This window comes from Balaenoptera ricei, chromosome 5 (assembly GCF_028023285.1).
Source record: "Balaenoptera ricei isolate mBalRic1 chromosome 5, mBalRic1.hap2, whole genome shotgun sequence".
In the NCBI taxonomy this organism is placed as follows: Eukaryota; Metazoa; Chordata; class Mammalia; order Artiodactyla; family Balaenopteridae; genus Balaenoptera; species Balaenoptera ricei.
In genome coordinates, this window is record NC_082643.1 from 3174226 (window position 1) to 3186870 (window position 12645).

General features: G+C 44.6%; 1 protein-coding gene across 16 annotated transcripts in view; it reads left to right on the forward strand.

Moving 5' to 3' along the window:
- Positions 1-3088, forward strand: part of RAPGEF2 (Rap guanine nucleotide exchange factor 2) — a 248786-nt gene extending 245698 nt beyond the window's left edge. For all 16 annotated transcript variants that reach the window (XM_059922344.1, XM_059922353.1, XM_059922347.1 and 13 more), the window contains one exon: positions 1030-3088. In XM_059922344.1, the coding sequence (XP_059778327.1) occupies positions 1030-1055 (26 nt within the window). In that variant the 3' untranslated portion in view covers positions 1056-3088. The remainder of the gene's footprint in view (positions 1-1029) is intronic.
- The last annotated feature ends 9557 nt before the right edge of the window (positions 3089-12645 follow it).

The following is a 12645-nucleotide window of genomic DNA, read 5'->3' on the forward strand; positions in this document are numbered from 1 at the left end:
TGTGCGAGGGCTTTCTCTAGTTGTGGCAAGCGGGGGCCACTCTTCATCGCGGTGCGCGGGCCTCTCACTATCGCGGCCTCTCTTGTTGCGGAGCACAGGCTCCAGACGCGCAGGCTCAGTAGTTGTGGCTCACGGGCCTAGTTGCTCCGCGGCATGTGGGATCTTCCCGGACCAGGGCTCGAACCCGTGTCCCCTGCATTGGCAGGCAGACTCTCAACCACTGCGCCGCCAGGGAAGCCCTAGACTTTTTTATATGTATATGCGTGTATATTATTTAAGAAGTCATATGTTATTTTATAACTTTTTTCAATGAATTTATCATTCATGAGTTTCCAGTCAGTAAATATACAATGTATTTTTATAGTGGGTATGTATATTTAAAGATGTGCATCCCATATACTTTATTTTAAACTTTTCTTTTTTTTATAAATTTATTTTATTTATTTATTTTTGGCTGTGTTGGGTCTTCATTGCTGCGTGCAGGCTTTCTCTAGTTTCGGCGAGCGGGGGCTACTCTTCGTTGCGGTGCGTGGGCTTCTCATTGCAGTGGCTTCTCTTGTCGCGGAGCACGGGCTCTAGGCACGTGGGCTTCAGTAGTTGTGGCTCGCGGGCTCAGCAGTTGTGGCTCGTGGGCTCTAGAGCACAGGCTCAGTCGTTGTGGCACACGGGCTCAGTAGTTGTGGCTCGTGGGCTCTAGAGCGCAGGCTCAGTAGTTGTGGTGCATGGGCTTAATTGCTCTTTGGCATGTGGGATCTTCCCGGACCAGGGCTCGAACCCGTGTCCCCTGCATTGGCAGGTGGATTCTTAACCACTGCGCCACCAGGGAAGCCCCTTAAACTTTTTTATTATTATTAATCATTAGGTAGAAAAAAAGTTGAGGATCTTAGGTGACCTATACTAAGAGAACACAGCTGTGGTATTTTTATTTAGCATGTCGGTGAACATGTTCTCTCTAAGCACAAGAAAACGACTTGCTTGCTTATTGATTTTTCTTTTGTTTCTTCCTTTCTTTCGTGGTTGTGTCGGCAGAAGATGAACAAGTGTCTGCGGTTTGAGGCACGGGCTTGTCTGCGCCCGTGTCGGCCACCCACAGGAGAGCACAGAAGACGTCCCCTAGCGTCAGAGCCTTGGGACTCACACTCTGAGGATGGTGGACCAGTTTGCCTCCTTCTCTGCCTTAAAAGCAGCGTGGGGCTCCTTCCCCCCTTCTTCCTGTCCCCTTTGCATGTGAAATACTGTGAAGAAACCGCCCTGGCACTTTTCCGCCTTGTTGCTTGAATGCACAGCGCAGCGTCTCCAAGCTCCTGTGGCTGCCTGCCACGTCACACAGCATCATTCCAGACTCCAAGGTCATCACCACCCGTGAGTCACTCTGGCTGCACTTCTCCACGCCTGGAAGGAGTTTTTAAAAAATCTTCCTTTTAGATTTCGATCCAGTCCTAGCACTTGGTTTCATTGGAATCGTGAGAACAGCCAGCCGTGGAACTACTTGGGGTCTTTAACCCACCGAGGAAGACAAAGGAAAACAATGAAATCCTTGAGTGCAGTGCTCGTTCGCTTGTTTACAGGGCCCTCCTCCGTTTTTCTGGGTTTTTTTTTCTTTTCTTTTAAATGAGTTTAAAGATTGTGTTCAGAGAGTAAATATTATATCCATTTAATGATTTTACAGTATTATGTTGAACCTTTAAGTAGGGTTGCCAGCCGGGGTTTCTCAAAAACCAAATATGCCGGACAGGGTGTGGTCACACCAGGGAGAGGGAAGGCTGGCCCAGGGCCCCGTTTCCTGTGTCCCGGCCGCGCCCGGGAAGTGCCCGATCCTGGAAGCGTGAGATGTTAGCCAATTACCTAGATCCCAGGGCCCCCGGCCCCTCCTTCCCCAGGGGCTGGGGCTCTTCTTTACGACTGTTTGCACCTGGCCGGGGAGGGGACTGGGACTCTTGCGTCCTGTGTGGAGCACAGGGCAGGGTCTCCCGAGGGCGTGTCCTGCTCCATCGAGACAGACGGCAAACCGCGTGTTTTTTTTTTAAATTATGTTTCTTTGATTTCTGTTTATTTAGTTTTAGGGATTCTCTTGCTTGTTTTCAAAGAGAAACGTTCATAACTGGAGAGCATTGTAGTGAAAGCAGCTCGGGGTGTTGGCGCTAACGCCAGCTGTTCGTACTGCTCTTTGAAGACAGCCTCCCCGTATCGATCGGTCGCCATGAGGGAATAAACAAGCCTTTAGCGTGAAGACGATCAAAAGATCCAAAACCCAGTGCGATCCGCCAGCCTTTGTTTGCAAGGCGGGTCGGTCGCCGAAGACCGACCCGTAAGTGGCTTTACGGACGCCGAGACGGAGAAGGCCTGAGTGTAGCAACCACGTGTTCACAGCTGCTATTAACCCCAGAAGGACTGAGATGACCCCTCCGGTCTATTTTTGTGTTGTTTTTGCACAGACTCCGGAAAAGTGAAGGCTGCCAATCCGAGTAGTACTCAGATGTGAGGAACTGCTGGTCTTGGATTTTTTTTTCCATTAAATTCAGCTGATCATATTGATCAGTAGATAAACGTAAATAGCTTCCAATTTTAAAAGTCAAATTGCAGTGTTTTTTCACTGTTATCAAAGCAATGTCAGTGCTTTATTTAATAATTCTCTCCTGTATCATGGCATTTGTCTACTTGCTTATATATTACATTATCAATGATGCATTTATAATTTTACATGTAAGATGCATTATTTGCCAGTTTTCTTCTCTAGGCTGTGGACCTCATGTGCATCTAGAAAGACAGAACTCTTGCTCTACACAAGTTGCACAAATGTTACCTAAGCATTAAGTCACCGTAGAACATAGTAGGAGTGTAACCTCAGTTCGCTCTGTGATGTCAAGTGCAGAATGTACAATTAACTGGTGATTTCCTCATCCTTTTGATACTACTTGTACCTGTATGTCTTTTAGAAAGACATTGGCGGAGTCTGTATCCCTTTTGTATTTTTAATACAATAATTGTACATATTGGTTATATTTTTGTTGAAAATGGTAGAAATGTACTATGTTTATGCCTCTACGTCCAGTTTGTACAAGCTGGAAAATAAATAAATATAACATAATGCCTTGCCTATATTCTTAACGACTCGTGCATGCTTTTTCTTACTGAAGCGTAAGAAAGCCCTTGGATCTCACTGCAGGAGCGAGTCCACAGGGCACTGAGGGTAGACCGACGATGTCGCCTAAAACTGCCCAAATAGCCTATTCTTTTAGGTAGCTTTCTGTTGATTCAGAGAAAAGAACTTGATATCATTCATGTTAACAGAAATTAATATCATTCATGTGTCCAGAATTCATAGTGTTTGAGATTCAGTGAAAAATTATGTTATCGCTATGTATCTATTGAATACATAGCATTTGTCTCTGCCCAATTCCTTTCCAATAAAAATCTCTATGGGACATAATATTTTTGATTCCCAATATACATTCAAGATCCTGGCCACTAAGTTAAGAGTACAGTCTAGCAAGTGATTTGGAACTTCTACATCAAATATCATTGTTCTGTCTACGAGTCCTAATGCGTGGTAGGTCTGAATAATATTTTGGTCTATGAGAAGGGCACTTATATTTAAAAAGGTGAGAATCAGTTAAGCAGCAACCCTTTCGAGCACATTTTGAAATCAAGGATTATTTCTTATCCTCAAGCAGGCGTTAATAAAAGTCCCGTCCATCACCCACCCGGAAACCACAGAAGGCGGAGTGGCAAGGATGTGGAAACACGAGCACGAAATGTGAGGAAATGTGAAGGCGTCTAGAAAGATGGCAGGAGTTCAGTCCTGATGCTAAAGGGAAAATGGCCAAACTTAAAACTCTTCCTGAGGCATTTGTGCTATCTTGGTGAGTAAATTTTGAAAATCTGGCCACCAAAACAGTTGGGAGAATGAAAACCATTCCTGTAGCTTCAGCTGTACCTGTTCAGAATGCAGGTGCCCCGTGTGGACACATGTGTTCCCACGTGTCTGCCTCTGTCATCTGTTCACTGTGAAACCCTTCGCTCAGGGAAGCCCTATCACAACAGCAACCCGTGCTCCCCTTAAATTTCTGTCATTGAAAAAGCTTTTCTCTAATGTGTTTTTTTTTTTTTTTAATTTATTTATTTTTGGCTGTGTTGGGTCTTCGTTGCCGCGCACGGGCTTTCTCTGGTTGCGGTGCGTGGGCTTCTCATTGCGGTGGCTTCTCTTGTTGCGGAGCACGGGCTCTAGGCGTGCGGGCTTCAGTAGTTGTGGCGCGTGGGCTCAGTAGTTGTGGCTTGTGGGCTCTAGAGCGCAGCCTCAGTAGTTGTGCACGGGTTTAGTTGCTCTGCAGCATGTGGGATCTTCCTGGACCAGGGCTCGCACCCGTGTCCCCTGCATTGGCAGGTGGATTCTTAACCACTGCGCCACCAGGGAAGCCCTCTCTAATGTGTTTTGAAAAATATTAAAGATCTGATGTTTTGAGGAATTACCTCTTCATCACTTTTTGTATTTTGCTAAAAATAAAGGAAAATGACAAATCAGCCATGATGCCTGTTCTTACGCGGTTATGTTTTAGGTTACCTTTAAGTAGCAAAGACTCCACTCCAGGTTTGTAAGAAGTATGTGTTCATCAGATGTGATCAGCGGTAGTGACAGAGTTTACTCTGTGTCATGTTAATAACAGACGTTTGCCACGTTGTAGGAATATTGCAGAAAGCCCTCCTCCCTAATCAAAAAGACTATAAACGGACCTGGTTCCTTTTTCATACATGCAGGTTAAAGCCCTCCAAATATTTTCCTCAGCTTTAACTCCTTCCCTCTTCTGGGAGGTGTAGAGTTTATGCTCATCTGTACTTTAATATATTTGATCACAAAGCCACTGATAATCTCTCAAAACGTTCTCGAAGAATGCAAGCTGCTTAAAAAGTGTGTATCAACACACCTGGTAGGTCTGTGTGCTGATGTGTTTCTCAAGGAATGTGTTTCTCACTTCTGTTCGTGCTGAAGAAAAAGAGGAAGCTCTCTGAGTCCTTGATCCCCTGTTATCGTTCTCCTTGAGAAATAGCTTACTCCAAGAATAAAGGAAGTGTAGCACTGAGGGGGTCAAGCTGTTGATTGGAGAAGCGAATGATCTTGCAAATATTCACAAAGATTGTCAGCCAGTGTAGGCTGGAAGGGGCAGTAATGGAATGGAAATGAGTAGGACAGACTGCAGCCGAGGGGCCAGGACCCTTCAGAAAGATCTTACAGTGAATGATGGTTTACCCAGTTGACAGGGAGACGGAAACACTGACTGGAACGAAACAATAATTTGTGAATTGCACTTTTTTCAACATTCACATCTCAGCCAAGGACAAGGCAAGCGCAGTGAAACTCCTGCCTGTGTTTTGAAATGATACTTGCCCAGTTAATTTTTACAGAGCCATGGCCACGTAACAGGGACATTTATAGACGCAATCAAAACATTGCATGCAAGGTTACAGAATCTTAGAAAAGGCTTTATTTTATGGGCACTCAATAGATCCTAACCATTTTCATTATGGGAAAAATTAAGCATAGAATATAGTATCTGAAGTAAATTTACAAACGACCAATTTTTATAGAAGAGAGAAACTAGTGAAATAAATTCACCATAGGGTATTCAACACTTCAAAAGTCAAGGCTTCGTTTTTTTGTTTTTTTGTTTTTTCTGTAGCTAGTTTAATAAAATTTAGGAAATTTTCATAATATTAACTCTGACCTAACATCGAGTGGTTGACATGCGGTGTGGTCTGATGGGAACCAATGAAGTAAAAGTATATCCCAGTATTTGAGGTTTTCCTTAATTTATATAGATTGGAACCTTTTTTTCAAACAAGACTATAAAACTGATTTAGGATCAAGTCAGTGTCACATGTAGCATGAAGATGAAAATATGTACAAACCTACCAGGTGTAGTTTAATGAGCTAATTTCACTTGTGTGCACTTCCTATGATCCAGGCACTTTTCTTGATGCCAGATATTTACAGATATCACTAAAGTGAACCAAAGTGCCTTCCAATTATAGCCTTCTTTTGGCTGAATGTCTCCCATTTCTCAGACCTGAGAGGGGAAAACTTACTGAGTGATCCCAGGATCATAAATGAGTACCTTATCAAGCAGGCTTGATCACAGCTAGATCAAAGATATGAGATGCCTGGCCCACGAGCTGCCAATCCAGGCTTGCTAGACATCTAGAAGAAGGTCCTAGAAGGAGCATTGTGACCGGTAGGGAAAGTAAACCAAACTGAACTCATCACATTCTCTTTGGGGAGTTTCTGTGCGGAGGTGAAAAAGAGCAAAGGCTCGCCCAGTCAGGATGCAGAAGCTGTGAGACAAGACAAGTGATGAGAACGAAAAAAGCGTGAGTAAGAAGAGGGCCACGAGGTCAGGAAAGTGAGGGATCAACGGCAGGGGCACTCAAAGCCGAGAACAGCAGACACCTGTTTCTTGGGGAGCAACCACATGCTAGGGCATAGTTGCCCCAGCATGAATGTCCAGCCTGAGAACCACTCCTCGCAGCTGGGCTCTCTGAGCTGTTCTTCCTGAAACCCGAATGGAGAACCATCCCTCTCTCGGTAACCACTGTCCTCAGCACCTAGAACAGTGCCTGGGATAGTGTTAAGGTTTTAGTAAATGAGCATCTTATCGGGGCCTCTGGAGGGCCCAAATTATAGATAGATTGGACAATCAAAATCAGCCAACATGCATTTATGTTTTGTTATTAAAGCACTTATATTTTAGACAGTGTTTTGGTTCACAGCAAATTTGAGTGGAAAGTACAGAGTCCCATATACCCCTCGCCTCCCTCACTGTTGACATCGCCCACCAGAGTGGTACATTTATTACAGTGGATAACCCAACCTTGACCCGTCCTCATCACCCACATTCTACAGTTTACGTTAGGTTCACTCTTGGTGGTGTACATTCTACGACATGCATTTATCGAAGGGTGTCTATAGCTGTGCCCAGTACTGGTGAATATTCAGAAGTAAAATAACTTTAAAATATTTCTGTTTTCTTTATTGAGGTATAACGGACACATAAATGACTCTTGACAAGGCTAGCAAGGATTTACGATTAACCAAGAGAAGCAAAGAATAAAAGACTGTCGAGGAGCTACATTTCTGTGTGGCTAAAGAAGTTCAGATGAATGAAAGATGGACAGAGGCTGAGTTATCCAGAGGAGAGTCTTTGGCTCCCCCTGAGGTATCCGCGATGCCTGGACGTCGAGGAGACACGCCTAACTAGACAGGGCTTCGGGATTTGGAGACGCTGAGAAATTGGTTGGAATGAGCAAGGGAGTGTGCTGTTACTTGGGACAAAAATGTTTTACAGAGATTGTAGTTGTTGTTTTAGGGGCTCAATAAATGTTCATAAAAAGAAAAAAGGAAGGGGAAGAGCAGAAGAAAGGATCTGTGCTGAGATAACGGTCTGGAGGGAAGATCTGATTCAGCAGGCATGCAGGTCGCAAAGCTGGGCGAGGAGAAGGGGGTCACCCGGGCTGGGAGGTGTGGGGTCGGGACAGGAGGGAAGAACAAAGACGGTTCAAGGGAAAAACGAATCAGTAGAACGTGATGTCCAACGGGACACGAGAAATTAAAGATAAGATCAAGCCCCTCCCCCAGCATCGAAAAAAAAATGACTTTTAAGAGACTTAAAATTCCTAGGCGGAGTGCTTAAGGTGGGAGAAGCTACATTGACAAAGGTGGAGACATTGCAGAAAATGATGCTGATTTTTATCCATTCATCTGTCGATGGATACTTAGGTTGCTTCCATATCTTGGCTATTGTAAATACAGCTGCAGTGAACATTGGGGTGCATGTATATCCATTTGAACCATGGAATATTACTCAGCCATAAAAAAGAATGAAATGATGCCATTTGCAGCCACATGGATGGACCTAGAGATGATCGTACCAAGTGAAGTAAGTCAGAAAGAGAAAGACAAATACCATATGCTACTGCTTATACGTGGAATCTAAAAAAAAATGATACAAATGAACTTATCTACAAAACAGAAACAGACTCACAAATGTGGAAACTCACTTATGGTTACAAAAGGGGAAATGGGGGGCGGGGGGGAGGGGTGGAGGGAAAAATTAGGAGTTTGTGATGAACATACACACATGACTATATTCCAAATAGATAGCCAATAAGGACCTACTGTACAGCACAGGGAACTCTGCTCAATATTTTGTACTAACCTATAAGGGAAAAGAATATGAAAAAAACATATGTATGTATAACTGAATCACTTCACTCTGTATGACTGTATGACAGACTCTAGGTCCATCCACCTCACTACAAATAACTCAATTTCGTTTCTTTTTATGGCTGAGTAATATTCCATTGTATATATGTGCCACATCTTCTTTATCCATTCATCTGTCGATGGACACTTAGGTTGCTTCCATGTCCTGGCTATTGTAAATAGAGCTGCAATGAACACTGTGGTACATGACTCTTTCTGAATTATGGTTTTCTCAGGGTATATGCCCAGTAGCAGGATTGCAAACCAGCACTTTAAATGTGTTTTTGGAATCAAGTGGGTTAGAAATGAATAATATTTATTAATCATTGTGGTGCTTTTTTCTCTTTTGAATATTCTATTAATTTATTTCTACCATAAAATAGTTCCTTCTCCCCCTTCCCCTTCCCCCCTTCTCTCTGCATCCTTCATCCCCTTCACCACCCCCCTACCCTGACGTAGGAAAATAGATCCTTTTTTCAGGATTCTTTGGTGCTGAGCCACGCCTTACTGAAGGGTGGTTCTCATCAGAGAAATGTGTAAATACATGAATCCCTCAGGCTCAGTGTGAAGCCTCTGTTGCCGAATCTTTAGGGTCTTTGAAACCAGCGTTTCCAAATCAGGTGAAGCATGTGGCTGTCCTTTCTTGCTCAGACCTCCTCTCATGACCCCACAGAGAAGCCTGGAGAGAGTTCCTTCCGTCCCAGCAACAAAATAAGATTTTGTCCTTCCCCCTTTAAAACGATTACAGGCCATGGGCATCGCCATTTCACTAAGTTAAGTCATTGCTTTCTCAGATCAGACTGGTGTGTGTCTTCCCAGAAGCTCCTGGCCGTGCAGGAAGAGCAGTGAATGTGTCTGATGCGGCGTGAGTGTGAGAAGAGGTGTGTGTCTCTGCGTGTGAGCGCAGGCGAGGAAGGATGGGTGTAAGTATAGCGGCGGGGTAATGGGGGAAGAAGGTAAGTTAAAAGGGAAAAAGGGGAACAGTGGACGCTTACAGTGGGCACAGTTTTACAGCTTCACAAAATGTTGTGTTGTGTTGTGTTTTAAGGTAGCCTAGCTATCTAAGCTGGGAAGTCAGGGCACCAGGAGGCGTTTGGAAAACATTCTAACGCTCCGTAAGACATTGCAAACCATTTTTTCCTGGCTTCTTTCTAAATGAAAACAAACCTTTATCTTGGAAAATTAAATACATTGTTTGTGGGCATTCTGCAAAGAGAGTATTTCTCTTTGAGGACTCTTTCAGATACAAGAAGGTGAATGACTGAAATTTTGCACTTGTGCCTACTCTTCCTGTGGTGTCTGTGTGTATGCAAAGCTGTGCATCGACGAACTTCCAGAAGCTCTCCTCCGAGGGAGTAGATTGGCTTTTATGCCATCGATATATATATATAATATATATATATTTTTTTAATGTGACAAGAAGTCTGTGTATCATGGGCTTTTTCCCTGGTGAAGACAAACTTGTTCTCAGCTGCCAGCGGGCTGCTCTGTGGGCCCTTCCCTTCCACCCCAGCTTGGCCTTCCATGGCCCGTGGACCCAATAAATTCCCCCCGAGGTCCAGTGAATGCGCCTGGTGCTGGTGCGGCTGGCAAGGTCAGAAGGACTTCCTTCTCTTCTCAGCAAGGTCTCCAAATCACCTCTTCGGGATGTGTGAGCCCTGGGTGAAGAATTCAGAGACAAATGTGGGAGCAGACTCCAATTCCTTATTTTATTCTTTTTAAAAAAAATTTTTATAAATTTATTTATTTATTTACTTTTGGCTGCGTTGGGTCTTTGTTGCTGCACACGGGCTTTCTCTAGTTGCGGCCAGCGGGGGTACTCTTTGTTGCGGAGCACGGGCTCTAGGCACACGGGCTTCAGTAGTTGTGGCGCGCGGGCTCAGTAGTTGCGGTGCACGGGCTTAATAGCTCCGCAGCATGTGGGATCTTCCCGGACCAGGGCTCGAACCCATGTCCCCTGCATTGGCAGGCAGATTCTTAACCACTGCGCCACCAGAGAAGTCCCCCTTATTTTATTCTTACAAAGCGTTAGGGATGAGGACAAGCCCAAGTGTCCCCAGGAACGACAGCACACCTGGCATGGTCACCTGCCACACCGAGCTACCCATGTCCCTTGGCCAGGACGACACTCAAGCAGGGAGTCCAACGGGTGCCTGAAGCAGACACAGGCCCACGTTTCCTGGTGTGCGGGTTGGACTCCAGGTGGCTTGGGGGCTGGCAGGGGAAGAGGGCTGGGGTTAGAGAGCAAGGGCCCCCTGGGCTTATCCTGGATTGCTCTCTTGCCTTTATGCTCCCAGAATTGGTGTACTAGGGCTGCTGTAACAAAATACCACAGAAAGGTATTTTCTCATAGTTCTGGGGGCTGAAGTCCAAGGTCAAGTTGCTGGCAGGTGTGGCTCTCCAGAGGCCTCTTCCTCGGCTGCAGATGGCCGCCTTCTCACTGTGAGCGCACCCCTGCTGTCTTTTCTCTTCCTCTAAGGACCTCAGTCCTCTTATTTAGGGCCTCACTCTTATGCCCTCATTTAACCCCAGTGACGCCTTTAAAGGCCCCATCTCCAAATATAGTCACATTGGGGATTGGGGGTCCAACATACAGATTTGTGGGGACACCATTCATAGCAGGGGCCACTGAGCCACCAGAGCAAGATCTCAGGTTCCTGATGGCAGGAGCCCCCAGGCGGCTCTAAGGAATGTTCATGAGACACTCTTCACCAGAGATGGCCCTCCAGGCACCATTTCCCTCTGCTCGTGATGGGTGAGAGCCTTAAAAACTGACCTGTGGTCCTTCAGGTCTCTCATAATGACCCCAGTACTTGTCTCTCCCCAGGAAACACTCTGCTGAGTCCAGGGTCTCCTTTGTAGCTGGTTTTTAGTATCACAGAGCCTTTCCTAAGTAGCAAACTTCTGGTGTACTTTTTGAAGAATTTTTTTATTTTTACTGAAGTATAGTTGATTTACAATGTTGTATTAGTTTCAGGTGTACAGCAAAGTGATTCAATTATATATATATGTATATATATTCTTTTTCAGACTCTTTTCCATTATAACTTATTACAAGATACTTAGTATAGTTCTCTGTGCTATACAGCAGGTCCTTGTTGTTTATCTATTTATATATAGTAGTGTGTATATGTTAATCCCAAATTCCTAATTTCAGCCCATTTTCCCCTTCGGTAATCATAAGTTTGTTTTCTATGTCTGTGAGTCTTTCTATTTTGTAAATAAGTTCATGTGTATCATATTTTAGATTCCACATATGAGTGATATCATATGATATTTGTCTTTCTCTGTCTGACTTACTTCACTTAGTGTGATAATCTCTAGGCCCATCCATGTTGCTGTAGATGGCATTATTTCATTCTATTTTATGGCTGAGTAATATTCCATTGTATATATGTGCCACATCGTCTTTATCCATTCATCTGTCGATGGGCATTTATGTTGCTTCCATGTCTTGGCTACTGTGAATAGTGCTGCTGTGAACATTGGGGTGCATGTACCTTTTCAAAATAGAGTTTTCACTGGATATATGCCCAGGAGTAGGATTACTGGATCATATGGCAGCTCTACTTTTAGTTTTTTAAGGAACCTCCATCCTGCTCTCCATAGTGACTGTATCAATTTACATTCGCACCAATAGTGCAGGAGGGTTCCCTTTTCTCCACACCCTCTCCAGCATTTATTTGTAGACATTTTTTGTAACAGGTGAAGAGAGGTTTGCAAGTGCACAAACACACTGTAACAGTGTGAATGAGCAAGTGATGGCTAAGGAGGCCGGATTATCATCACCTCATGGCCCCAAACCAGAGGCGTGATTGGAACCCACAGCCTGTGCTGTGGGACCCAAGGCCAGTGCAGAGCAGAGCCCTTGTGAAGGTCCAGGGGGGACAAGAAAAGTGGCTGCTTCAGCCAGTTCCCTGATGCTTGGACTGGTCATGAGGCCAGCTGGCACGGTCTGCCTGGCGTGGGATGTGGTAGGGGTACTGTCAGGGCAGGGGTGGGGTCGTGAGCCCAGGCCAAGTGCTCTGGCTATAGGAATAGGAAAATGTCTCAGAAGTCCTCAAAAACTCAAGTGAAAATTTTTGACTGATCAGAGTCTAATGATTATCACAATTTGAAAGCCGTTGTTCTCAAGACACTTTCACGTTCTTCACGGTCAGAAGTTTCATAAGCTTTGTTATTATGGAAATAATAATACTAATGCATCATTTGCTCTTTTCTCTGCATTGACATTGCACTGATGGTACAAAAGCAAGGGTGGTACCTTAGCAAGGATTAAAGCAGCGGCACCAAAGCGAACCAGCAGTCACTGTGTTTTTCACCATCGTGTACTTGCAGTAAAACAAACAAACCAACAAACAAAACCACACCAGTCTTTGATGAGACAGTAA